This window comes from Psilocybe cubensis, chromosome 6 (genome assembly GCF_017499595.1).
Source record: "Psilocybe cubensis strain MGC-MH-2018 chromosome 6, whole genome shotgun sequence".
In the NCBI taxonomy this organism is placed as follows: Eukaryota; Fungi; Basidiomycota; class Agaricomycetes; order Agaricales; family Agrocybaceae; genus Psilocybe; species Psilocybe cubensis.
The window spans coordinates 3,342,828-3,368,039 of NC_063004.1; the positions used below are offsets into that span (position 1 = coordinate 3,342,828).

General features: G+C 46.4%; 7 protein-coding genes across 7 annotated transcripts; 2 read left to right on the forward strand and 5 right to left on the reverse strand.

Annotated features, from left to right (window-relative positions):
* Positions 1–236: 236 nt before the first annotated feature.
* Positions 237–2,742, reverse strand: JR316_0007528 (uncharacterized protein; the record flags this gene model as incomplete). The annotated part of the gene is made up of 8 exons (XM_047893268.1): positions 237–506; positions 559–664; positions 719–775; positions 821–891; positions 942–1,188; positions 1,242–1,474; positions 1,527–2,183; positions 2,659–2,742. 8 exons carry the CDS (start codon positions 2,740–2,742, stop codon positions 237–239), a joined length of 1,725 nt encoding a protein of 574 aa, XP_047748550.1.
* A 1,489-nt stretch (positions 2,743–4,231) lies between these two features.
* JR316_0007529 (uncharacterized protein) lies at positions 4,232–4,680 on the forward strand (the record flags this gene model as incomplete). Its single annotated transcript, XM_047893269.1, has 2 exons — positions 4,232–4,374; positions 4,434–4,680. The coding sequence occupies 2 exons, from the start codon at positions 4,232–4,234 to the stop codon at positions 4,678–4,680; spliced, it is 390 nt and encodes a 129-aa protein (XP_047748551.1).
* Positions 4,681–4,781: 101 nt separating this feature from the next.
* On the reverse strand, positions 4,782–5,310 carry JR316_0007530 (uncharacterized protein; the record flags this gene model as incomplete). Its single annotated transcript, XM_047893270.1, has 2 exons — positions 4,782–5,039; positions 5,095–5,310. 2 exons carry the CDS (start codon positions 5,308–5,310, stop codon positions 4,782–4,784), a joined length of 474 nt encoding a protein of 157 aa, XP_047748552.1.
* Positions 5,311–5,735: 425 nt separating this feature from the next.
* JR316_0007531 (uncharacterized protein) lies at positions 5,736–7,674 on the forward strand (the record flags this gene model as incomplete). The annotated part of the gene is made up of 9 exons (XM_047893271.1): positions 5,736–5,934; positions 5,981–6,269; positions 6,329–6,472; positions 6,527–6,638; positions 6,690–6,877; positions 6,926–7,079; positions 7,130–7,312; positions 7,367–7,506; positions 7,557–7,674. The coding sequence occupies 9 exons, from the start codon at positions 5,736–5,738 to the stop codon at positions 7,672–7,674; spliced, it is 1,527 nt and encodes a 508-aa protein (XP_047748553.1).
* A 660-nt stretch (positions 7,675–8,334) lies between these two features.
* Positions 8,335–8,771, reverse strand: JR316_0007532 (uncharacterized protein; the record flags this gene model as incomplete). Its single annotated transcript, XM_047893272.1, has 3 exons — positions 8,335–8,510; positions 8,572–8,629; positions 8,694–8,771. The coding sequence occupies 3 exons, from the start codon at positions 8,769–8,771 to the stop codon at positions 8,335–8,337; spliced, it is 312 nt and encodes a 103-aa protein (XP_047748554.1).
* Positions 8,772–10,057: 1,286 nt separating this feature from the next.
* JR316_0007533 (uncharacterized protein) lies at positions 10,058–12,184 on the reverse strand (the record flags this gene model as incomplete). The annotated part of the gene is made up of 1 exon (XM_047893273.1): positions 10,058–12,184. One exon carries the CDS (start codon positions 12,182–12,184, stop codon positions 10,058–10,060), a length of 2,127 nt encoding a protein of 708 aa, XP_047748555.1.
* Positions 12,185–16,443: 4,259 nt separating this feature from the next.
* On the reverse strand, positions 16,444–19,254 carry JR316_0007534 (uncharacterized protein; the record flags this gene model as incomplete). Its single annotated transcript, XM_047893274.1, is given in 2 exon segments — positions 16,444–17,636; positions 17,655–19,254. 2 exon segments carry the CDS (start codon positions 19,252–19,254, stop codon positions 16,444–16,446), a joined length of 2,793 nt encoding a protein of 930 aa, XP_047748556.1.
* Positions 19,255–25,212: the final 5,958 nt, after the last annotated feature.

Below are 25,212 nucleotides of genomic sequence, written 5' to 3' on the forward strand. Positions count from 1 at the left end.
CTTTTTGTTTGTCAATTTGTACAATGATTTTAGCAAACGATGGGCCACTTCGCTCTGCATGATTATATTAGACAGATTGGGTACGATACTATTCAAAACATACCAGTTGAGTTGAATAAGAATCAGTGGTTCCAAAATTTCGAATATGTCGGACATAATCCCCTAAAAAATGAAACTTTGGTGTGTTCAGATTGAATTTTATTGAACGTCGGCTCAAAGGTGCTTTGGCTGGTGCATTATTTTCCACAGTAGACGCCTGTTTCTGTGCTTGACGACGCTGTTTCTTGAGGAAGCTCAAAAGTTTCAAAATGAGTACAAGTTACATCTCGAAATTCACGCATTAATTTGCCAAATTCAAAAGTGAGCTCGTCAAGCAATTTTAAACTCCCTTCGGTATGTATTCGCATCTTGGCCAAACCGTGCCATTCGGCGGTACGGTACAAGAGCTTTGAAATTTGTCGATTATGTGGATCTGGAAACAGTCCTTCAAATATAGGAATAGCACACTATAGTAGGTATTAGCATGGAATGTAGGTGTGTAAAGCTTTAGATTCTTACTTGCAAAAGGTCTTCGAAATCGCGTGCTGCCAATTTTTTCATTTCCGAAGAATTTTCAGCAAAGTTACGTATAGTACCATTGCCAAAGGTTGAGACCTGTCGGTATCTGTTATATTTTGAATATTAATTATTAGTATTCAGGCATAGTTTGCACACGTACCGTCTGTCTAGCTCTGTTACAAGTTCATCGGAACCCCCTCTAGCAGCATATAGTAATCTAATCAGATGAGTAAATAAGCTTTTCCAGACCCCGATTTCAAACTCATGCAGCAAATCAACAGTTAGCATATCAGACGGGTTAAAATCAAGGCCCAAACGCGCAACAAAAGCATTCTGTGACAATCATCATTTTTGGTTTTTAATCATTAAGAAAATATACATACTTCTGTTGGAACACCAGAAAACGGCTTGAGGAGGCGATCGACAACTTCCGATTTTATTGAATGCCCAAGACGATAAATGGCATCACGGGCGAGTGCAACTTGCTCGACAATGTATCGACGAACTGTTCTATTATCAGTTCGGAGATTCTTGTCACGTTTCAATCCAAGCTGGTCTAGCTTGGACTTTGGCACAAGACAAGTTGGACAAGGGCATAGGCCCTTATCTCTAATCGTGACCAATAGAACCCTACAACCAAGGTCCAATCAGTAAAGAACATACAGCAGCAAATAAAACCACACTTTTCAGGATAATCAGCTGAATATGTGAATATACGCGGATAAAATCGTCTTTCAATGCCGTCATGGCATTTAATAACTATTCCATAAAGGTATGCATGCTTAAAGTCATCATCCAATATAATCTTCCAGACACCGTGGATTAACTCGCGTCGACAATGTGTGAGCAGTTGTTGGCTTTGTGATTTCCATTTGGGGTGATTTTCCGATGCAAAATCTTTAAACGAGTCTGGAAGCTGTCGGAAAAGTAAATATAAAATCACAAGTAAAGTTATAAAGCATACACACCGAAGGAATATATGCTAGATGATGCAATGCACCAGAGCCGGGCTGAGCACAAATATATTTAGACAAATTTCCTGCCATCACATATATGGGCCATCCTTTGGCATTCCCGAAATTGGTGTAGTGAGTTGCATCAGAGGCAATTTGAAGAGCAGCCACAACCTTTTCACGTTTACAATCGGGGTTGTCAGGAGGTAATGCACCACGACGCTGAATTGCTTCATTTTCGGCAAGAAATGCATCAGAATTATAGAGTTCGGAAAAGATACGTTCAGATTTGTTGGTACGGGGAGATTGATGCCAAAGCTCAAATGGAGCATAATGCATATGCTTGGCTAGAGGGCCCGTAAACATTTCAGTGATAAGAGAGGTGAAGGAGCGATGGAGGAGGCCTGGAACAAGATAAGGAAGAGGTGGACAGTGTGGGATTCCAGACGGCACCCAAATTCGTACACAGGTTTCTCGGAAATGAGCTCCAAGCCCCAATGTAGCAATTGCCTTGTCCATTCGAGCATGCTCTCGTCTAGCATCAAAACCAATCAGGTTCTGGGCATTGAAATTGGGTGCAAGTAAAACCGTATCAACGAGCTCATTGATCTGCCCAATAGACTTCGATGTTTGGCCGTTATTGGCCCATTGCAGTAGAAGACGTACGGTAGGCTGAAGATTGGAGATATATGATGTGATCCCATCCAGAATTGAGGACGATAGCTGCTTGAAGGTAGCTGGTTTGGATGCCAGGTCTTCCAGAGAAAGAAAAGAGTCGGGATCGTGATGTGGGCGTCGAGGGTAGTAGCGCCAAACACCAAACACATTGATTACGGATGTGAATCGGTCGAGAACATACAGAGTAACCCGACGTGTAGCAGACAGTGGTAATGGTGGTAAAGATGAAACAGGTTCAGGCAGAGTTTGATTATTCCTACGCGGATTTCTGTGTTGGCGTGATGGGCAGCCAGACTAGGAGGGCATAGAGATCTCGCTATGTGATAACGGGCTCGGATCGTGTATGGAGGGGGTTGGTGAAGCGGGACAGATATCATCCATGGCACTGGTTTCCTGTGCATAAAATGGGTTGGTGAACTGTATTCACAACAAAAGTCAGGCAAGTGCAAGTATGATAGAAAAAGCTCACATTATTTCTATGTTTTTCACTGCTGTGCCCGTTTGCCCGATTTCTCTTTATTTGGCGGGAAAGTGCCAGGGCCCTCTCGTTCATCTCAAGTACGTGCACACACTTTGCTGCATGCTTGGATATGCTAGTTTCTCGACTATACGTTGCTTTGCAAAGTGTAGCTGGGCATTTGTACATCAGTATTCTGTACTGGTTGCTCGCCTGAGGATGTCTAATGCTTGAATTATGAGCAAGAAGGCAGGGACGATGGTGAAAAATGTGTTAACGCGCAGTTGAGACGCGGGTCGCGCGTCACCGTCATGTGATCTAAGATGGCTGGCTGCTGCCCACCTTTGAACACTTTCTCTCTAGTACGACCCGCTCATCCAGCCTGCACTCCTGAGACACGACATCACTTCGACCACCAACGCCACAAAGAATCGCCTCTGCGCGGTACAGCGCCGCCATGCTGCCCGCATTTGGACTTTTCCAGCCAACGTCAAGAATCTCCACTATCCATCTGCGTCACTCGCGGTTGGCCACCACTATCCATCTGCGTCGCTTGCGGTTGGCCACCATCGCTCCAATTTGACGTTGTCGGAGTGCGTACGGATCAACTGGAAGGTGCATCGCATCGTCTTGCGCAGTGCGCAGTCACTGATATGATATGATAGCGAAACAAACATCTACTGGACGACGACAACGACGACTGGCCAGGCGGCGACAACTCTTCTTCTTCTCCAAACCCCCCTCCAACCCAAACACCAACCACACCTCCCCTCTCCCACCTGACTGGCTCGACCTCATCACCCCATCTCCGACGCCGCAACCTACCTCTCCACACACCTCCTCCTAACTTACCTCTTCACTATACTCGCCCTCATCCTCGCAGCATGTACCTACCGGTCGCTCCTTTAGTCGACATCGACATTGAAGACCAGCAATCGACTCAGCAAAATCAATTGGTGGCGCCTCATCGATCACAGGGAGCGGGTGGTGGTTGATCTGATGTTGGCTGGATAGGGTGGCAACACGATGAAAGACGGTAAGCAGCAGCCCAATAACTGTTAAAATTTACTGACCGACGAAGCGTTCTCCATCGAGTTCTGGCACTACCACGATGGGATTGATGCAATGACAGGGGTAGACTGCGATGGTAAGTTGCACCGCTCATCGACGGACAAATGCTAACGTCTGAAGGCGTCGTCAAAGTGGATATGATGCGCAGAACTGCGGAGGATACGAGGCGGTGGAGAGTGTTGACGCTGAGCAGGAGGGGTTGATGAGTATTGGGCAGGAGTAGTGATACAGGAGCAGGCTACAGGGATCAGTGGTGCGATGAGTAACGGTAAGCATCACAACGAGCTACTGACGCACCTTGGAAGTGCACTGCTGCTAACCCCGTTTCCATAGATGTTGAGTCAATGACGCGGCGACGCCAACGCTCGCTCGTCGCTGCGCAGAGAGGCAAGTCGGGCCCTACACGCCCACTACTCATTGGCACTGTCTGTAGCGCATGGCGATGTGTCGCGCAGAGCACCTACGCGAGGTCCGGCTGACGTGCATCTGCCGTGGGCCCAGCTACACTGTCATAATGGAGAGTGCAAGACTTCTCCACCGCCTTAAGATCCACAGGGCGAATCTGTTTGGGTACAATAAGGCCGGTTCGACGAGCGTGTTCAGTGGGCTGAGGAGCACTTTGAGCAAATGCGGGAGGCGGCAAAGAACCCGCTCGATGTACGTATTTTTTTTCTTCTCAACCCGCATTTTTTTCTCATTTTTTTGTTGATAATTAGGGTACGAGATGGTGGCAAAAGGCAGACGACCCATGGCAATTACGCAGTCCACCACGGAAACCCCACCGCACCCGTACGGCTCGCACCTTGTCATAATGACAAACATGGGCAACGTACCTGCAGCTCGACCGCATATCGACTACGACCTGACGACAATGCCAGACATCGACTTGCTGTCGCACAAATCAAACTGGGAGATATCAAAGAAGGAAAGATATGTATTCCTCATAGGTCCAATTTCCCATAGACTAAGACATCAAACAGCACGCACAAATTAATGGCCGCAACGTTGAGCGCTTTGATGAGCTGCCCAACGTGTCTAGAAGGATGTACACTAGCTACAGAGTTCTATTGTGCTTGTGCCGTGACCTTTGCTGCTGGCTCATCCACCACCTCACAACTGCCACTGCCCTCGTTATTGATCTCGTTAAGTTGAGTGTTTGGTTTGTCGTGTCCGATGTCTGAATTAATTTGTGTACAGATTATCGTTGAGGCCTCAACTGCCCTGGCCGCCATTTTTCGCTGCGCCCGCTGTGTGATAAAATTTTGCCATTTGGCCTCCCGCTCAGCAGCAGCAGCGCGTTCTTTTGCCCTTTCCTCTGCAGTCTGCAGAGTATGCTTTAGCGGCAATAACAAAATTCTGCAGATCAAAGGCACGTACCTTTTTTATCTTGACTACTTTTGGTTCATACTGACACCAGCATTCATCTGATTCCGATTCACATTCAGAATGGCTGCATTCAACCTCAGATTCTTTGGAGGAGCTGTCCGTGTCGACCCGAGCTGGTTGTGGTGCTGGCTTTTCCGGAGTATCAGCAATAAATGCTAATGGTATTCCGACCATTGTAGGTGGTGCTTCGTTGGTATTTTCTAGCATAGTAGCTGAAGAGTTAATAGCTGTAGCCTGTTGTAGAACTACAAAAGCAGTAGGTTTGAGTTAAAAGAACATTTCAGCCGCCGTTCTTTAAATTTCTGTTGAAAAAGGCATATAATTACATTATAAGGTGCATATCATGTGCTAGTGTGACGGTCACTGTTTGTTTCGTGTTTTCCAGGCTGTCATTCTCTTGTTCTCAACCACACACTTTCCAACTAGCATTCTTCGCATTTGTCAATGCTGGCTCAGGAATATTCTAGCCAGGACATACACTGATCAGTGTTGGCAATGCAGGGCATCCACGTTCCTCAAAATGTAGCCATTTGTACCCCTTTTCATCCGCTCGTTTTTTGATTTTGCCTCATTTTTCTGCCGTGCATGCTTTTTTCCCTCTAATAAGGCCAAGGTATGCAATACGTTTCTATATGTCTTCTTACTCGTACCAACCTGGTAGTGCATTTCATCCAGGTGCACAAGGATCTTCGTCCCATGGCCATGTCACTGGCACACCAGAGCAATCTAATGTGGTGACTCAGCATGGCCATAATGCACCTACCTATCCAGTAGGATTTAACGGTGGGCCTCCGTATACACAGAATGAGCGCAATCATGCACTGGGCGGAGGTATGTTTGAAGTCACATTTCTTATATATCTTGATTTACTACTTAGATTTAGGTATGCCAACTTCGGATAACTCATTCTATCCAAGTCATTCCCAGCCTCAGATGCCAGCACCCACAACCGCTTCAACACCTGGCTATCAGGCACGATATGGCCATCACCTCGAACCCAATGCGTCATCTTTATCCATGTCATCCGACACCACTTCTCAGAATGAAATCTCAGCCCCCGACACTTCAACACTTCAAACACAGCTGGCCTTTTATAAGCGTCGGATTGAAGAGTATGAAATGGGCGATGAAGAGCGGTCCCGGAAGTCCAAAAAGGCAAAGACAAGGCAAGTTTGTTGATAACCAAACTTTCTGTTGCGGTCACATTCATCATTATAACTTTTAGGGAAAAGCCCCCCGAGCGATGCTTTCGAAAGGCTGTCAGCCTTTATGTGAGCGCACAAGAACTGTATCGAGACTGGAACGATGATTATTTAGAAAGGAATGGTATGGCTTCGGCAAAGTTTAGGGATGTTGACACCAAACGAAAGTATGTTTCTTTTTTGTTTATATTGTTAATACTTATATTCTCTTTTGAGTCTAGCTTCGATCGTAATGTTTCTAGCTTCAATAAGCTCTTAGAATACATTCCAAGGCTTCAAATGATGATAGACGGAGATGCCAGCAGCCAAGAGATAAGGGAATATCTACACAAGGTATGTGATTATTTGATGAAATGTGAATGACTAAATGTCATTTTTCTACAGATTGATCAGGGTGGAAATGCAGCCCGCTCAGACGATTGCAACCACATTAAGGAATTCTTTAGAGACTTCCTCAATGCCGAGCACCGCCCTGAGGTTTTGTTTACAAAAGAACGGACTGGACGTGGTGTGCAGAATGACATAACCGGTAAATATCTTTGTCCGATTCATTACAACTGGGATGACCCCAGGTAAGTTGCTTATTTTTTTCTTGTACTCTATCTAAGATTATCGATTAGTGTTTGCACACGTATCCGTGCGGGTAATATTATGGATCCGAAATTCCCGATTTTTGTCAATTATTATCTTTGGTTTTTGTATCCTGATGGATATGAGCTGCCGCCTAATGGTAGAGTTGAGCATTTGTTTTTACGAAGTCTGATCTTGGTCAAGGTATGTAATCTACTTTTGTTTCTTTCTAATTCTTATATTAGTCCGTCTAGGTATGGTGCTATATTTTTACCTCACCAGGATCAGCCGAAGCCATTATCAAAAATCCTAATGGCGGACCTCCTATTCGAAATCGAGCCTACGCTCCATCAACCAAATCGACTAAAACAAATGTTGCCCGCTTGATAGGAATGACCAGTGTTACAGCCCATAGCATTGCCTATACTGTTATCATGGTATGTTTACTTCTTTTGTCTTTCGCATTCACAGCATCTTAAATTTCAATATAGACAGGCTTCAACCTTACAGATGCTTTGTTTTGGACCTCGAAATACAATAACTTCAACTTCCATGCACTCTATGATTTCATCGTGGACTATTTCCGGGAATCAACACCAGAATCCGAGGATCTTCTGCGATGGTGGAATAGGTACAAGGTTCTATGATAATTTTCTATTTTAGCTTAATATATTCTATTAGCATGGTTTTTCCCAATGGTGTCGGCGCTGCTATTGACAGAACGGAAGCATCTACAAATGCTTCTTATTCACTTCTAGAAGCTTCTCGTGCTACCGCTTCAACTACTTTCTCAACTTAATTCTTCTTATCTTGTAATCGACCAGTAGTTGCTCGCTCGAAATGTCATTTTTTTAATCTGGTCATCTGATTTTTCAATCACGTGCTATCTGTCAACCAACCAGTAAAACGCCAGATAACGGGCATCAGTTATGGTAAGCTAGCTGAAGGTATAATGTAAATCTAGTGGTATATGTTATATATTCTAAGATATGGATACTATAATGAGGTATAACTATATTTCTTCCTGTAGCATCATGTCAGAATTATATCAACATTATACCACAAGATACCATATACCATCAAATTATCATTTTTCGCAGTTCAGTTTAAGGCATGGTATAATATTATACCACCCCGAGACCACATATACCACATTACCCCTACTTACAGTGCTTATATTGATCATATCATACTTTCCCCGAATTCCTGATGGCATATATTAAGCGATTGTGTGCTAACCATAACAGCTAAATTTCCATCCCACATTCTGCTTGATAATGAACTCGACCACCAGACAATTGACACTTCTGTTGATCTCGATGACTACTGTAGTTTTCTGGATGCAGGCGAGGGTGGGACACGGTTTAGTTGCCTAATATGTGCCTTCATTCAGGTGTACTTAGATTGAACAAGTACAATTTAATTTGAGAACACCTCTTGGTAGAAACTTGGAAACTCTTCAAGATTTGTATGAAGTGCCTGTATCCTCTGATCCCATTACAACTATTCCCTGTTCACTGGTAGCATTTGTCCCTAGAGATTCCAGTGGCAAAGTGATGACGCCTGTCATTGGCATTGCTTCCTTCTTGATCTCGTCACGACGGTTGAGAGTGGCTAACAGGGCACTGACGTACACTATGCCCCAGTGGTAACAGTTAGAAAATGGACAAGACTCTGAAAAAAATGACAGATATACCGTTTTCAAGCCAGTTAGGTACGGAAAGATATGCTGGTGATTTTGGAAGTGCTACTGCCTGTCGCGGTGCACTTCAGCCACGCAGATTCCGGACCGAGGAGGGATATATACCACGCGCTTACCACTATTAGTAAAACAAGGGCTACAAGACTGGTTAGAAGCCCAGTGGTCACAGTATACACCATTAATGTCTTGATCATTGAGGATGTTCTGTTAAAAGGTCAAGGACGGTTGTTGGTCAGCATTCTGAGGTACGTACCGTCTCACAGTTGCCCGAGATCGTCTTTTCCATAACAGCACGCATAAAATGCAGGCTATGGTGGTGTCTGTGGCAAAAACACATGTGACGGTGGCGTATACAGGCGCCTGGGGTTGGTCTCATTAAGGGTAATTTAGGGAGAACCTAAAATTGAATGGTGGAACATACACGAGTGGTGAATTCAAAGCTGCCAAAATCGCTGACGCTAAGAGTAAATTTATGAAAATATATAATGGTAAGATGTTGCACTGTATACGGTTCAAGAAAGAATCGCACAGTTTTACGGTGAAGTCTAGAGATACATTCTGCGATTAGAAAAAGAAATGTATATTGGAATGATGAAGTACGCACAGACAGCGCTTGCCAGTGTTCCGGCACTGGTTATCACCTTAGAGAGAGGCGTATGATGCATATTAATATCCGCGGTAATAATTGGGTCATTAGTAAGTAGGGATTGAAGATGCTTACTGCGATACCAGTTAGAATGGCATTATTGTTGCTTACTACATGTATAATATTAAATATTAAAAGATTAGGAACAAGATAAATAGACCTACGTCTCCAAATTCTCAAGCAATAGAATCTACAATAGCCAAAATATGTGTTAATGTCAAGACTGTGACTATTTTAAATATATTACCCTCTAACGATGGCGTTGCTGACAGTCTGTAAGAAGTAACTATACATCAATATTTCATGGCGGTAGCATACATTAATGAGGTATAGGTTGTGACTCACTATCAGGTACAATGCGCACTGGAGCAGGCGGAGTTAGTGCAGTTCAAACTGATCAGGCGTCTTATACAACTGACCACAAGCGTCCTGGAATTGCGTTGGTTATAAACTAGTACGAAAGACATGGATGTTGAGCTCGTGCTCTTACCACGGTAGTCCATTGGCTTCAAGGCTCAAAGGATCTGAACTTGACTTGTCCAACACTTCTGCAAACCCCACTCCTCCCGTAATGGCATGAAGAGTGGATACAGCCCTGTTGTAAAGCTTTGCTTTACGATATATCTCAGTCTCACACGTAGTAAACCAGAACCAATCAGTATTGGTAGTTTACGTCGTATCAAACAAAGATCTAACCAGCCTATCTACATTGTCGGCGCAATGATCCCCTGCACCGGTGCCCTTGTCAAACATCACCACACAATGAGATAGGGGTTGTTTCCCGCCCGTTACACACCCCCCCTTCAGATCGCGTACCGGGATCTAACCAGTACCCTACTCCTCGGCTGACATGTTCGCGTCGGTAGTTTTGTCATCGACCTCGTCGTCCCCCGATCCATAGTCAAGCATTTCATGTTTCTGGTCCTGTAGATTGAGCCCTTGAGTCATTTCAGCGAGAGCCGCATTAGCGGCGTCAGCAGCCTGTAATCCTTGCGCCCCCTGCGCTTTTGCATGCAATATAGGGTTTGCGTGTTGCGCGTTAGACGCCGTCAATGAACGGTATGCTTCGACTATGGCCTGCGGGCGTTCTTTGAGGTATAGTGCGGTTGGTTCCATTCCGGCTTGCAACCAAGCAGTGTGTCTGAGGCTGATGATGGGCGGTTTCATCGCTGCCTCACATTCCATGATGAGTTTCACACGTATGCGGTCGTCCTCGGATGGGTATCTCCATCCCGACCATTCAGGTATTCCTTTCGGCTCACCAAATTCCATTATTCTGCGCAATTGCTCGGTGTCGGCCTCTGCCCACAGGTCGTCATCCATCGCCGTTGCGTGGTACTTCTGGTTCATGTATTGGTAACCAAAGTTGTACGCATGATCGACCCATTCGGGTGGTATGCCGTTTTCTAGGAGCACATTGATTACATCGTCTACCGTGAGATTACGCGCAGAGTGCTCATCCGCGCTGGACCGTATGACCTTAAACGGTGGGCCTCGCTGCACCTTGAATGTCGCGTTCGGGTTCTCTTGATTGTAACGCGCTATGGCCTCGCGGTAGCGATTGCTATGCGCCACCAGGATGACATACTGCCTCGTGAACGCGCTATGAGCACCACGGTCCACGGGGCGTATAATCCTCAGCAATCCTCCTCCAAACACGGATCGACGGTCAAGGCGCAGAAACCGATCCATTATAATTCCAACAAGCATATTGATACTACCCGGTCTTGCGTAGTACAGGATGTATTTCGCAAATCCCTCGATTTCCAGCAATCGCTCAGGCGGTGGTATTTTCACCGTCTCGTTCCTTACGTCCTCCACCAGGCCGTGCATCTTCTTTGCTTCGATTGGCATTGGTGCGTGTGTCCAGTGTTTATCAGTGAGGTCCGGGACATACGCCGTGCGCTTGTATGTTAGGGCGTGCGACATTGCCCGGTCTCGATTGCTGGGTGTCACCGCTAAGGCAATATTCCTGAACTCCTCCAGTAGGTCATGGGCCTCAATTCGAATCCACGACGCATACCCTCGCGCATTGCCTGTATTTTGAGTGATGTCCACAAGGTGTTCGACTTCCAGTGGGTTTCTTGGAAATCCCCGAGGCACAAGATTGTAGAGCGTATGCTGTGGGCTTGGGCGGAAACTAGTAGCGTTGGTATGCTCCCAGCTTTCAGCGTTTACGGCGGTCGAGCGTACGTACACCGTGTTGGTTTGTATCGAGACATATGCGTTCACGTTTGTCATCCCATACATGTAATTGTTTTGTTGGGGCGTATGATGTGGACTTACCACTACGCCGAATAGGTCAGGAATCCGTCCCACTACTTCCATGTTTGCCCGTGCTCCCGAGCGTGCCAGCTTCTCTCTGTTGGCCACCCTCGTCTTTATCTCCAAAGGCGACCTCCAACGGCCCCGACGGTGGTCATACTCATCGTCCGAGTGGTCGTCCTCCTTCGCGTTCTTGTGCCCGCCATCTGTATTATTGCCTGATGCGTCGGGTGGTGTCGGGTCAACCACAATCCTTGGGCCAGGCAATAACTTGTGGGGCGTGCGTATCCCCGCAACCATTCGTTCCTTAGCTGGTTGTTCCTTTCCGGTCATCTCCACGTCCTTGTTGGCCCAGCGAGAGGCGTTCAGATCACGTCCTGTGTTTCCTGCGGTGTTGACGCGCTTTTTGTTCTGGATTGTACCCTCGTCCTCGCTGTCCTCAAGCGCACGCTTGTTCGATGATATTTCCTTCTCAATGACTGAGTTGCTGGCTCGGATACGGTCAACTTTGGCTTGGAGTTTGTTTACATGTGCAAGTACTTCCTTGATCAGGGGCAGGTCGCCCGCTTTTATCCTCGCCACTACACGGTCGACGTCAATTCCGATGCGCACCAGCTGCCGTTTCAGTTCCACTGGTATGTCTACAAGGTCTGCGGTAGCTCCTTCGCGGTGGTGGTGGTCGTCGTGTGTTGACATTGTATTAAGTTGATTATCCTAGTATAGATTATCGTTGTTGTGTATAGTATTGGGGTAGTGATCAACTGCTAGGGTGTGCGTCCAAAAATTTCCTCAGTGAGTTGTATCTCCGCCGGTGACTTCCGCATTAGGTCATCCATGTTCGTGATTTCCCAACTAGGTAATACCGTCAATATTGCTCATTTCGCTTAACGTTGCTATTGCATGGTTGATTGCTGTATTAGTCCTTTAGCCTCCTCCCCCTTGGAAGGCCAAGCATGCATCAAGGCCTTTTAGGTAATTGCGACGGCCGCCGTACGCCCTTGAGCGCCAGGTATCTATCCAGGGCAGCGAGGTCTTTACAATGAGCCAGGGGCTCCCATGTCGTATCCCCAAGACTCCACCGAACTTCCAATTCCACATTCTTCGGGTCGGTCCATCGATGGCCCACGATTTTGTCAACAAACCACTCCTGCTTGTCGCCCGCACCAAAATCGTATGGTTCAGGGTGTGCCCTATTTGGGAATAGCGCATCACTCGACGCAAAGTAGGGTCGTAGTAGCGACACGTGGAATGTGGGGTGGATTCGTCGCTTCACTAACGCGGCAGGCAACTCGAGCGTGTAGGTGGACCGTTCCGGGCACGCTTTTAGTATACGGTATGGGCCCACAAATCTAGGACACAATTTCTGTGCACGATTCTTTGGTAAGTTCAAGTTCTTCATGGACAGGTATACCAGTGACCCTTCAGCAATGACGGGGTCCTCACTGCGCTTTGTATTGGCCCGTTTAGCCTGCAAGACTCTAGCTTCTATAATCGCATCGTGGGCTTCGGCAAGGTTCTGCAATGCTATACTCGCGAAGTCTGTAATGCCACGCGATACAGCATTATCGGCACGGATTTCCCTGATCATTGAAGGCATGTATCCGCCGTTCAGTTCAAAAGGTGCGTATCTTGTTGTTTCCGACACGCTCGCGTTGATTGCAAACTTGGTCATGTCCACCTTAGAGACCCAATCCTTCTGATCATGACGGATAACCGTCCTGAATATCTGTCCAATGCTCCGATTGGCACGTTCCGTTTGGCCGTCAGTTTGCGGATGGAACGACGTCGACATAAGCAGCTTTGCACCCAGTATTTTATGCAATTCTTGCCACCACTTAGCAGTAAACTTCGAGTCTCTGTCACTGACAATTGAACTAGGCAGACCGTGCAACCTCACAATCTCCCGCATGTATATCCATGACAGTTGGCTTGCTGTAGTACTGGTGTGTACCGGAATCAAATGCACCATACTAGTCATCCGACATATTATCACCCATAGGTAATTGTAGCCATTAGACTCGGGGAAAGGCCCCACAAAGTCCATCCCAATCGAGTCCCAAGGCTTGGTTGGCACTGGTAGGCTGTGGATCTTGCCAGCTGGTTTTTTGTTCGACCCTTTTGCAGTTTGACACGATTCGCACATCTTACAGAACTCGCGTACATCTTTTGCCATCTGTGGCCACCAATACCATCTCCGGATGTATTCAGTCGTCCGTTGGTCGCTAAAGTGGCCGAGGGTTACGTGTGCGTCTGTTATGAGGTCCGTAATCAATGTCCTATCGCGAGGGATGCAGGTTACCTCATCCCCACAAAAATTCTTATGGGTAATCACCCCTCCATCCGTCACTGTAAACGCTCGGTATTGCGACGGGTTGGCCACAATTTCTGCAAACAGTGAGTCCTCCCTGTATCCCTGCACGATCCAATCAATCATAGTGTCCATCCACGAGGGCGGTGGGTATGCGTCCGCCGTTGACAACAACGCATCCGCTAGTCGTATTTCTTCCAGCTCTGCATGCCCGCCATCATCGTTGCCCACAATATCTTTAGCGCGTATCGGGTCGGGTATGGCCAATATCTCAGCCTCCAAAGCTCGATCCTCAGCACGTTCCCGCAAACGCTGACTGCGTCGTAGCTCTACTGCACGCAACGCTCTCAACTCCACAACGTGGTCTGTCATCTCCCTAAATCTCTCCTTTGACAAATCTTCCCCTTTGGGGTCAATACGCGCATCGGCGGATACATAATCATGAGCCGCATGAACGTCCGCACTGGTATCGCTTTCAAAGTACCGGGACAGACAATCCGCCACCTTGTTGAATTCACCCTTGATATACGTAATGTCAAAATCAAACCGAGACATATACTCGGTCCACCGCCGCTGTCGGTGGGACAAGTTCACCTGTGTTTTGAAGAACTCCAATGCCTTGTGGTCGGTTATTATATGGATTCTGTGTCCGACTAGTTTGTCTTCCCACTTAATCAATGCCTCGAGGATAGCAATAGTCTCAAGTTCATGGACCGCATAATGCTGCTGAGCGCTCGTGAACTTCTTGGACATAAATCCAGCCGGGCGGCAATTCATCCAATCTTCGCCTTGTCCATACATCGCTCCCACACCAGTCTTAGATGCATCACATATAAGCCATATGGGTTCGTCACGTCGTGGGTCAATAGGCCGTATGATAGGTGTCTTGCAGCATATCCGTTTTATCATATCGAAGCATCGTTGATGCAAGGGTCGCCAGAAGAATGGGGCCCCGTTCTGTGTCATAGCCAGTAACGGTCCTGTGTATGCTGTTATATTGGGTAAGAAGTTTGCCACGTAATTGATTAACCCCACAAATCTCTGAATATCATTGTAATTTCTAGGCGTACGCCATTCGCGTATGCGTGCCAGCTTGTCTGCATCAGGGTGGATGCCCTTTCCATCGATAATGTGTCCCAAACAATCCACGCGTTCCGCATACAATTCGCACTTCGACCACTTCAGGTATAGTTTATTTTCTCGTAGCTTGTCAAAAATAAATTTGAGCGCTCGTTCATGTTCCTCAATCGAATCCGTAAATATGAATATGTCATCTAAATATACGTGCATGAACCGTCCAATTGCGTCTCGGAATATGCTCGTCATCAGTCTCTGAAACGTAGCGGGCGCGTTGCAGTCACCCTGTTGGACCACATTGCTAACATACGTCCCCGCAATGGTGGCAAATGCTGTTTTTGGTACGTCTTGCAGTCGAATCCGCACCTGCTCGTAAGCGTCTGCTAAGTCAATTTTTGACCTGTATCTCGCCCTCGCAACGTCTTCGCGTATGACATCCTGATCGGGGAGCGGTGTCACATCCTTCACGGTATTGTCGTTGCGCTGTCGAGCGTCCACCACCGTTCGCAATTTCCCATCTTTCTTCGGAATGCACATCAGTGGTGCTGCTTGTGATACTGCACGGGCCTCCCACCAGCCAGCGTCAAGATATCTGTTGAGTTTGTCATAGAATTGCCCTCTCAGCGCAAGTGGACATCTAGGTAAATGATACATATATCTCTTGTTCTCATCGATGAGGTGTATCTCATGATTCACCTCCCGGAATGGTGGTAACTCATTCCTGGTTCCTTGTACAATATCCTGATAGGCATTGTGCCACTGTTGTCGTAGGCGTGGGATGTCATCATTGTGAAAGTTATTGGCTTTAGCCTTCCCTTTCACACCTTTGCGTGTCTCCATCCGACATAGCCTGGCCGCTGCATCACTCTCAGTTGCTATCTTTTGCAGTCGTGATGCCGAGTCGTCGATGTAACGAAGCCTCAACATTGCCTTCGATTGGGGAAGTCTCAGGCGATTATTAAATTCAGAAGGTGCTGATATTTCATCCGCACTGGGCAATCGGTAAGTCTCATTAAATTTCTCTACTGCCCCCCACTGGTGGTTTCTCAGTGAGCACACCATTTCATTCCACTCGCGGGGCATCCTTGGGTCAAAGGTCCATCCCAAATCCGGTGGTGGGACTGGCGTGTCCCAAAAACGCCAAACTGTCTTTGTTGGCTGCTCATCAGTCTGAGCCTCATCATTCATAATATCCTCCTCCATCTGGTCTGTCACTAGGTCTTCCAGTTTGACAGCTGATGACGTGGGCTCGCATAGTAAACTGTTATCGACGCCCATATTTTTCTTAACATGCCTGTGTTTTGCTGTTATCGCAGTATCCCCTGCAGGTGTCTTGCCGGGTGGTATTTTTTACCCAGGTGAGTCGCTACTGCCATCTCTACCCTTTGTCTCGGACTTATATGCCACCTCGTTGATCATTACTTCGCACTCGTTCGTGTCCCGCTTATCCTCCACTTCACAGAGCAATCTGGGGTCTTCTGCGCTCAAGCTCTTCCCCAGTCTGTGGCTCTTCATCTGCCACCTCCTCCATGGACACCTGCTTCCCAACCCCAGGTTGCTCTGGTATCCGTCAGTCCAGTTGCTCCTTTTGTCCCTCCGTAGCTCGTTGTCGACAAAGCCTGCTGTCCGCGTCCGGGCGTGACACTTTGATTGCTGGTATTTCTTCTCCATTCACCCGGACGACCAACTTATTGAAGTCTAGTACAACTTTGTGCTCGTGCATGAATGGGGTGCCCATTATCATGTCGTATCGGTCGAAGTTTGCAACGTCAACATATGTAGTAGTGGTCTTATTCCCAATCACGACCTGTACGTCAGCGCCGTATTTTATCACAGAGCAACTACCCGTTGTTCCCAATTGGAGTATATGCGGGTCCAAAAGTGTGTCCACCGATATGTCGGCTATTTGAGCAAATGAAGGCGTGATTCCTGTTGTCGTACTCCCAGAATCCCACAAAGTCCATGCATCCATCCCCGCAATGTTTGTGAATGTTGCTAGGCATAGCTTATGCTCGGGCTTCACCTGTGGTCGCATACGACATTTGCGTATGGTACGTATCTTCACCTTGCGCATTTTGATGCCGTTCAATGATTTTGCATCCTTCTCTGGTATGTCAGTCATAGCTGTCATGAACACCGCATCCCCGTTCGCCACCTCGGGGTCGTCTTCATTGTTCTCTATGCGCTCAAGCTCTGGGTATAGTGCCATCGCCCTTTTATTTTGGTAAGGATCTTCGTCATCCGAATCTGATATAGGGTCGAGCTCTGGACAAGAGTCATCGCCGTCACTGTCACAATTGAATATCTTGTGAATCGCTCGTACGCGCATGGCTGCAACGTGATCTCCTTCGCTATACTCGTCGTTCTCGTACCACTCGGACCCTACCATCTCAACTTCAGTGTATTCACTCGCTTGCGATCGTGTGTCCATACCATCGATATCCATATTTTCTTCAAGCTCCTCAGATCCAGATACGTCGGCGTCATTATCGTCCGGTATTGCTGTCCTCGCCGCCTTTAGGTGCAATCGTTTTTCGCGTGGGATCGGGCATTCGCGTGCCATGTGGCCTTCTTTACCACAATTGTAGCACTTGACAACATTAGGTCCTCTACGATTATTCCCACTTGTCTGCGCACGATTGTCCGTTTTGGTGTCCTTAGATGCCTTTGGTTGCTCGCGATTGGCCTGCTCAAGTGGCTTGTCCGTTGTCTTCACCGCGGCTTCCTCACTCAGTGCCGATCGCAGCACCATTATTTTATTACCTGATCATACACGCAAACCACGTCTTACAATGTTTGGGTTGCGAATATTTTCATTATGTCCGAGTGTGTCTTTCTTTTGATAATATGTCAATGTCTTGACTCGTTTCTCGTATCTTATGGCATACCCTACAAACTCCGTGATTGAGTTCATTTCTGGGGATAACCCGATATCTTTGAGTAGGTGTATTTTCATATCCTCGGGTATTCCGTCCATGAACTTCTCCAGTATCGTATATTTGTCCGGCCAGTCGTACATGTTTTGTGCAAATTCCATTAACGAATTGTAAAATGCTTGAATTCCCTTAACATGGTTATACTTCGCCTTTTTGAACCCTTCTCGTGCGTCTTGCATGGATGATGGGTGCACAAAGTGTTCATACAGGCCCAGTATCACTTCTTTGAATGTCCATTTGATCTTCGATCGTTGCGGGCTTGCGACATGCCGACTATAAAAGTTGTGTGCCTCTCCTTTGAGGAATTCGCCGATTAATTTCGTCCTCATTGTATCCATATCGTTTCCTCCCAGCTGCCGGATTGCGAAACTATGGCATATTGCCAAAAGCCAGTTTTCTAAAGTTGAAAACTTCGCTGAGCCACCAAATTTTTCATTTGTGTCCAACTTCAAATTCAACTTAACGCCTGTTGGCAATTCCATCCGTGCACCCAGGTTCTCGTCGATGATACGGATCAGCCGATTTTCCATAGCTCGTTTATGTTCAATCTTCGCTTTTGGTTGTCCTGGGGTGTCGATATTCTCTATAGTCGAAAGTGGCATCGAAAATCCTCGCTTGTATCCTCCCTTGTGGGTTGTAACTTCTTGATTGGGTAACTTCTCGCTAGCCTTGGATTGTATTACCTTAGTGGGCTTATTGTTGACATTTGGTATTGTGCTTGCATGTGGTGGCGCTTCCTTGGCGATATGGCCCTCAAATATAACGCCTTGATCTTCAATATACGATTCTCCTTTTTGGGCAAGCATCTGGTTTCGCATCTTCTGGTACGCCACGCGATCCGCCCAGTTATTCACTCGGGGCACTGGGTTGGGTCGCATCGTGATGTTGGGATGTATGTCGAATTTTGGTGACACGGTCCCTTTGGTGCTTGATTTCTTGTTGGAGTTTCCGGATCGCGATGATAAACTCGCCGAATCGAATACCTTACCCATCGGTGTGCGTTCACGATGACTTTCCTTCTCAAGTCTTATCTCGTGGTACTTACGAGCGAATTTGGTGGCGATTTTCACTACCATTTGCATGTAGTCCTCGGACTTCCTTTTGATAGGCATGTCAGCATGTAAGAAGGCATCCTCCACTACTTCCACGGCCTTCTCTTTGATTTCCTTCTGTCTATTGAACAGGATAACACTGTGCAATTCCCATACTGGGTCCAACCGTGTATCCAAATCCGCGATTATTTCCTCATCATCGTCCTCCACTCCTTCGACCCCTTTCTCACTCCTCTCCTCATCCTCATCGTCCCCAAATCCTTCCGACTCGCCGTGTTCGCTCTCGTAGTTCTTGTGCCAGTCCGGGTTTGGTGTCGGAGCTCGTCCAGGGTTCCATGGGTTCCAGATATTGTCGTAGTGTCCAGGAGGTGCGGGCGATGCTGTTAGGTCCATGTCTTTCGGGATTTCTCGGGTAGCGTGTGCTTGTTACGGTTTTTCCTGCGCTCGCTACCAAAACGTTGGTAGGTTTAAAAAAGTGTAAAGCTTCGCTTTACGATATATCTCAGTCTCACACGTAGTAAACCAGAACCAATCAGTATTGGTAGTTTACGTCGTATCAAACAAAGATCTAACCAGCCTATCTACATTGTCGGCGCAATGATCCCCTGCACCGGTGCCCTTGTCAAACATCACCACACAATGAGATAGGGGTTGTTTCCCGCCCGTTACACCTGTGCATTGGGATGTGTTCTTTTATTCAGTGGTTTTAAAGTTCTTTGAAAGGAAAATTACCAGATTGTGAAAACCTATCGTTGGAATCATCAATGAGCCTTGAACGTCAATCGCAAAGATTAAATAAACTACCAGAAGTCGAGTGGATATGGAATCCTTAGACCACCATTTTTAAAAGTAAGTCACGGTTTGGTGTGTTGTAAACCCATATAATCTGAGATAGAGTTGGTTTGAATATGACACCATTTCCAGAAGATTTTAGACCAATTAAATCCGTACATTCCCGAGATGTATATCGCAGCGAAAATGCTGTTAAAAAGTGTCTTTATCAAGGAGAGAAAATTCGACGGATTGAGGGTCGACATCAGGACAACAGACATAGTTGCACGTCAAACAATTGTGTAAACCCAGGGAATAGAGTGAGGTAAAGGCCCTCAAATGTTTTATATATAAAAAAATGCCAATTTATTTGGTAACCATGAATATTTTCTTCTGGAAAAACTCCGGTACAATTCGTGTACCGTTCCGAGTAGCCCAGAAAAATTATAATCAGAGCCTCTATGAGCTCAAATCAGAGGTTTGTCCATATTTATTGATGAAAGATATGGTATGCAATTGTGATGGAGCAGGAATTGATGCTTAGCATCGGGTGCGCACTGTAGAAGGGTGAAGAGAGATCAATGATATCAACAACACTGCTACTCTTTGGGGTAGAGGGAGTTGATAATATCGGATCCAATGAAAGTATCGTGGGCAAATAATGACTAATACAGACAAAACTCACAGCTTGGTGTGATTGACCTCACGCTTGTCGTCGAATATGCTATTCTGGAATGAGGTGTATCGCCTTATCATAATTAATGTGTTTCCAATACGATTTTGCTTGATCCTGGATTACAACATTTGATCCTCACCAGGACGCTTCAGCGTTGGATTTTTGATGAAATATCCACCAACTGCACAAGATATTTGACAAAAACGCCCTGTTCTATGAAATTACCATAACAATCACAAAAACGTATAGCAGGTCTGGAGAACTGATATTATGTTCGTGTGTCGAGGAAGGCATATGCAACTATCATTCTGTTTGTGAATGCTGGCTATGATATACTTCTGCTAGAATGCAGTGCTTAAGTACATATACTTTCACCCGTTACCTGTGGCAATTGATCTACACATCATTCTCCCTACTCTACTCTTACCAGACCGCAAGGAGCAATATGGCCGCACCAATAGTTATCTTTATTCAACACATTTTCTTGATGGGATATCCTCATGATTGAGAAATTCTCTCTTGATAATGAAAGTTGTCAACTCCGCATGCAAGTATGACAAGCCTGAGAGAAGGTTCGTTCACGGTGTGCGAATGCTAAAGTGTTGCATGCGCTCACTCTTGGTTTGCTTGTTGACGCACGCTTAGGTGATATATGTAGGCAGTCTTCTTCCACAACCTTGAGTCCTCCTTGTGCTTTACAGGAGTCGTGAATTCCTTGTACAAATGTTGTATTGAATGATCACTTACCAAGTTAAAAAAGTGATCGGAGATCACCGAACAGGCCCCAAATGCCGTTGCCGTTACATACTGAGGATCAAGGGCCAATAAAAAGGCAGGGAGTTTACACCAGATGACTAATCAAACTAAGAGACCGGAGAACACCGGTATCGGCTTTGATGCATTGATCATGATGTGCGATGACTTGTCTTTCATCGCGTAGATAACAACATATCAAGCATCAAAAAGATGAAAGTGCCTTTCTGTCCCCCGACGTTCAATGCGAGAAATCCCTGCTGGACGTCTTTTAGCGCATCAATTTACTTACAGGCATACATTTTCTGTGCTTTGTACGCTACTTGTCAATGATGATCCACCTTTGTGTTGAGCAGCATAATGTGCCCAAAACTACTCTACACAGTCTATGTACGCAGTGGCTAAGGACTTGACTTAATACTTACCCTTTGGGTCGTGTTACTTGAGTTGTAGCTACTCGAGTGGGTTGTTAAAACCGCTTGTCATTAGAGGGCACTAGCGTCGCCCTTATATACACCTAGAGTGCGTTACATGTGACTAGTGACAGTAACTACTGTATAGTACTTAGTCATCTATCTACTTAGTAATCTATTCACATGACTTATCATATGACTCTGAGAGTCACACGGTCGAATGTGAACTTTATTAATAATAGTCGTTCAACACTCCCCCTCAAGTGGTGCGCGCGCCATAAGGCGGGACTCTACTTGTTTCAATGAACGGACTAATCTAGTGGGTAAAACTCAAGGCCAAGAGCGGATCTATGTTTCAAGAATAGATCAGGACCTAGATTCTTGGTAAACATATCGGCAACGTTATCAGCAGTCGGAACTGCATATAATTTGAGTGTGCCTTGCTCTATTTGTTCCCGTATGTAATGATAGCGAATCTCCACGTGCTTAATCCCTTTTTGTGTCACGGGATTCTGCGCGTTGAATATTGCACCATGTGAGTCCGCATAGACTGGGACGTGGGAAATTGGTTTGGCCAGTTCCGCAAATAGATTTTTAATCCATGCGCAATCTTTGGCGCAGTCGGAGAGTGCCATGTATTCACTCATAGTAGACGACGTTGAGACTAACTTCTGTGTCTGTGATTTCCACATGACCGCAGCATTTGCCAAGCTAAAGAAATAGCCTTGTGCAGACCGACGCTTAAGGTCGAGCTCTGATTGGTCATCTCCATAAGAGGCGTCACAATAGGCATATAGGCCTGCGCGAGACTTCCCATCATAAACTAAGGCATATTTGCGTGTGCCAACAAGGTACCGCATAATATATTTAGCCTTGTTCATGTGGTCTTCAGACGGATTGGAAGCAAACTTCGCCATCTGAGTCACTGCATAGGCAATATCAGGTCTAGTTCCAAGCATTAGGTAAAGCAAGGAACCAATCACTGATTGGTACTGCGAGCGAAGTTGTGCCGAACTAGTACCATCGAACGGCATTGGGCGATAGCCCGTGGGTAAGGGAGTTCTAGCAGCTTTAGCATTGCTCATGCCAAACCGAGTTAGAACCTTCTCCAAATAGTTGGCTTGACTCAAGAGGATTTTGCCGTCTTTATAATCAATAGCCATGCGGAGAAACTCCCGTGATTCTCCGAGATCCCGGCAATCCCACTTTTTCATAAAGAGATCTTTCTTCTGTCGTGAGGGTTCGGAGTTAGGTCCGGTGATCTGGATGTCGTCGACATAGGCAAACATTATTGCTAACGTGCCGTCGGTATGACGTGAGATGAAGATGCCGGCGTCCGAGTATAGTCTGGTGAATCCAAGCTCTTTTAGACTTCTGTCTAGCTCGAACCACCATGCTCGTGCGGCTTGTTTGAGCCCATAAATTGCCTTTTTAAGCCGGAGTACTTTCTTCTCCTGTCCCTTTAGAACAAAGCCCTCAGGCTGTTCCATATATATCTCCTCGTCTAACGGCCCATAAAGGAAGGCCGATATGACGTCAAGGGACCAGACTTTCCACCCTTCGAGTGCGGCAAGGGCAAATATTGTGCGAACACTTGGTAGCATGACCACAGGTGAGAATAACTCATCGTAGTCTAGGCCTTCTATCTGTAAGAAGCCTTTGGCTACCAGACGAGCCTTTTTCCGACCATCAGTTTTGATGTCGTAGACCCATCTGCATTTGATGGCTTTTCGGCCATTAGGGAGATCGACAAGCTCATAGACCTCTCTTTTGACGAGGACCTCTAACTCGTCTTTCATGGCTTGTCTCCATTCCTTCTGTTGGTCAGCTGGTAATTTCAGCAAATCACGCAGGGTCCAGTCACGGACATCCTTTGTGAGACCATAATCAGCAGCGCAGATAATTTCGCAGACCCGTTTGGAAAGTAATGTCGCAAAAAGACTGTTTGCTACTCCCCCTTCCGTCCCTGAATTAGGGATACCAGATTCAACATTGCGATTGCTACTAGATCGAGTAAGTGGCACGTAATCAGGGACGGATGCCACTCCGTGTGAAACAGTCTGCAGCTTCTTACGTCGATCTTTATCGGTTGTTGTTCCGGGTCGGTAAACATTGCCTTCCCGCTCTGGTACTTTCCGAGTTCTATCCGACCTTCTGGGCGGAGGCTTGACAGGTGTATCAGGCATTTTTGGTCTTTGATTTGACGTGGGAGGTGTTACGTATCCCTGATCGTCATCCTGATCATCGTCATCGTCACGAGGAGGACGTGAACTAGGCCCTGGCATAGAACTTGGAGGACTGGCGGACCGTGGGCTCGGTTGATCGCCTGTCTCTTTCGGCAGAGGTGGCATTGGAAAGTCGTCGTTATCGGAATCGGTCGACTCACTTCCATAGCCGATTTCAAAGGAGGGTCCCTTTGGTTTTGGAGGATTAAAGCGTGTGTTGGGTGGAATCTTCCTCTTAGATTCACACTTTGGGAATAAGGTTTCATCGAATAGGGCCTTGTTCGCACGAAAGACCACATTATTTGGAGATCTCATAAAGATCATCACCGAATTAGATTCGTAGCCAAGGAATGTCATCAACTCGGAACGCGGTGATAACTTATTTTTACGCTGCTCCTTGTGTAGGTACACATAAGCTGCGCATCCCAAAGTTTTAATTTTAGACACATCAGGTAACTCCCCCTTAAGGGCCTGATGGGGTGTCTTCCACTCAATGCGTTTTACCGGAGTCCTATTGTATAGGAAGACAGCGTGGGCACAGCAAAATTGCCACCAGCTATCCGGTAGACAGGCGTAATGCCTCATCGCTTCAGACTTTTCCATAATTGTCCTGTTTAGTCTTTCAGCTCGACCGTTGCTCTGATGAGCATAGGGAGCTGTAAAGCAGGCACGTGTACCGGCATTTTGTAGCCGTTCCAAGAACTCGGTACTAACGAATTCTCCGCCATTATCAAAGAAGTATTCTTTGACGGAGGTACCATACTGTTTTTCCACCATTTTCTCGAAAGAATTCACAGCCGCAGCGGCATCACTCTTCTTTTTAAGAAAGTAGAGCCATACGTGTGGGGTGTGATCGTCCAAAAAGGATATGAAGTATTTACACTTCTGGTAGGAATAAACAGAAAATGTCTTGAGATCACAATGAATGCGATCAAAAGGCTTTTTCGCGCGTTTGGGGTTTTCGTCATATGACTTATCAGTCATTTTTCCCTTCGCGCAGCCTTCACAGACATTTTTGTCCTTGGGTACACTTATTTTGGGAAAGTTCTTAGTGGAGTCCCTAAAATGTCTTAGAACATCGTCAGAGGGATGACCAAGGCGTCGATGCCAAAGGTCACTTGACTCTTGAAGAGTCGAAGATAACGTGCTAATGTCTTCTCCAGAGACAATGCGCGTATGCACCCAATACATTGGATGTCTGTTTGATTCAATTGAATCTGCCCTGGCTTGTAGGCCATATGATTTCTCAGGCAAATCAAAGAACCGAAGGACTTTAGCTGTTCCTTCTATGGTCATGCCGGACGACAGGAGTTGTCCCATCGACATTAATCGGACATGCAATTGTTCCATGTATAGAACAGGATGGAGTCGGCGGACTTCATGTCCCAGATCCTCGGAGTGTGAAACCACTTCTACGAAGACTGTTCCAAAACCGGTGATAGGCACTGTGGTAGTGGCAGTTTGCGAAATAGGTCGATTATTCTCAGCAAAGTCTTGGTAACTTGCGAAATCA